This window comes from Thermobia domestica, chromosome 14, assembly GCF_964235325.1.
Source record: "Thermobia domestica chromosome 14, izTheDome1.hap1.1, whole genome shotgun sequence".
Classification (NCBI taxonomy): Eukaryota; Metazoa; Arthropoda; class Insecta; order Zygentoma; family Lepismatidae; genus Thermobia; species Thermobia domestica.
In genome coordinates this window covers 83,690,362-83,692,522 of record NC_137467.1, presented here as the reverse complement: position 1 = coordinate 83,692,522, position 2,161 = coordinate 83,690,362, and the positions used below count along the sequence as shown (strand labels likewise).

Sequence of the window (2,161 nt, the reverse complement as noted above, 5' to 3'; positions counted from 1 at the left end):
GAAGTAATGAATGTTTTATTTGGTATTAAAATGTATTATTACTTTGTATACCTAGTCTAGCCATAAATACTATTACAAAATTTTGACGCACACTGTACATCCGGGAGGAGAAGGAAAAAGCCGCCAGTGTGCTCACGAGAACCTTGAGCCATTGTGTGCTTGTTTGTGCAAGAGGAAGCATTGGAACGCAGGTGGAACCATGGGATAGGGCGACTACGAAAACCGTGTTGCTATGATACCGTTACATAAAGTTGGACAATCTGCAAGTGACATTTTCAAGACGCTACGAAAGCTCCAAATCAGTCGTATGTTCGTGTATCGTGAAACTGAGCGCTTCAATGAAACCGGGACTGTGAAGGATCATCCGAGAACGGATCGTCCACGCAGTGTCAGAACTCGAGCAGCCACAAAAGCAGTGGCGGTTCGTGTGCTGAAAAATGCTGTAAGAAAGCAGGTTATCATGGCCAGTGAACTGAACATTTCGAAACGGTCAATGTTCAGGCTTCCATACGAGAACCTTGGACTACGGGCTATTCGCCGAGATACAGGACATTACGCACGCCTAAAGAAGCTGAGAATGATAAAATGTAGACGTCTCCTGCAGCGGTACGCTCATAATGGTCATCGCAAAATCCTTCACTATTGAGAAAATATTCACTATTGAACAGTCTTTCAATTAGTAAAACGATCGACTGTATGCATCAACCTCTCAGGAAACCCTTAAGAAGATTCCAAAAGTTCAGAATTCCCAGCATCCCTCCTCAGTAATAGTGTGGTTGGAAGTGAGTTATTCCGGTTACACGTAGCTGCATTTTTGAGAAAATGGAGTTACAACCAGTGCCCGAGTGTACGAAAGCGGGCGGTTTTGGAGCATATTGGGAAGAAGTTAAGTAGCACACTGTTTCACAACCAATCCTGGATGTTCCAGCAGGATTCTGCTACCGCCCACAAGGACAAATCAACTCAAGAGTGGCTTCAGCATCATATTCCTGACTTTATTTTGCCTGAATGCAGTCTGGGCCAGAATCCTCAAGACTACGACTGTTCTAGCCCTCTCCCTCATGTCATCTCTATATCAATGGTCTCCGTAGAAACCATAGCAAATATATTAGCCGTGTGTTAGATAAGGCCTTACCACCGATGGACCACTGACATGATATGACACGCGATTAGCAATTCAATGGAATTATTATCCAACTATTTGTAACTGCTCCAAATTTATGCCTAATATATTTTTTCGCTTGAACGCAAATTTTGCACTAGTGTGCATTGGTGACGTTAATCTGAATTCGTACAATTTACCTTGTGTGTGCCTTCCGTCGATTGTGCTGCTACCTGGTAGTACGTAAAGGAGCATGAGTAGAAGAAAAGGAAGAAGAAAGGTGAGAGAAATGTGTGAAGAAACTAAGATTTTCTATTTCGGTGTTAGTGCATAACGTGATTCAGCACATTTTCGTTGAATTTGAATATTACTTTCGCCCCCAGGTATCAGTTAAATATATCAAATACGTAATAACTTTAAAAAGTTGAAGTTATATATATAAATGTTACCATTCATCTGCTAAATTGGTAATTAATATTTTAGTAATGTCTGCTACTGCTTTAATAATTAATACTAAACTAAAACTCTACCACATCGTACTTAGTGATAAAAAGATGTATGAGGACGAGATACTTTTAAGCGAATAAAGCATTCGACGCTAAAATCATGACAGGAAAAGACGTGAGTTAGACTATTCTCCGTCAAAATTACTTACAATTCAACTTACTTTGAACTGAACATGGAATAACCTTGTCATTATGATTCTCCAGGGTAGACATCCTATGGTTTGGCGAATGTGGTGGTAGGAACGATTATTGTAAGAAGATTAAACGGATATTGAAAATGGAAAGACTTGTGCTGTGCGATAGTGAACGCTCACATCCGGATCTGGACTAAGACATTGATTTTGCAAGAACTTTCGAATCAATTCTACGAACCAATTACACTACTGGGGCAAGGTTACCTTGTAATTTTGTGTAACATTTCAGGTATGTTTAGTTTTTAATAATAAATGGCACCGGAAGTATTTATAGTTACTTGTTCTATGTCCAGAAAGCATGACATCATTAAGACGAGGGTGTAACATTTAATGCAACAAGTACGTGAAAGTGGGTGATG

General features: G+C 39.9%; 1 protein-coding gene across 1 annotated transcript; it reads left to right on the top strand.

Annotated features, from left to right (window-relative positions):
• Positions 1 to 232: 232 nt before the first annotated feature.
• LOC145669892 (uncharacterized) lies at positions 233 to 646 on the top strand. The gene has a single exon (XM_081738240.1). It carries the CDS (start codon positions 233 to 235, stop codon positions 644 to 646), a length of 414 nt encoding a protein of 137 aa, XP_081594366.1.
• The last annotated feature ends 1,515 nt before the right edge of the window (positions 647 to 2,161 follow it).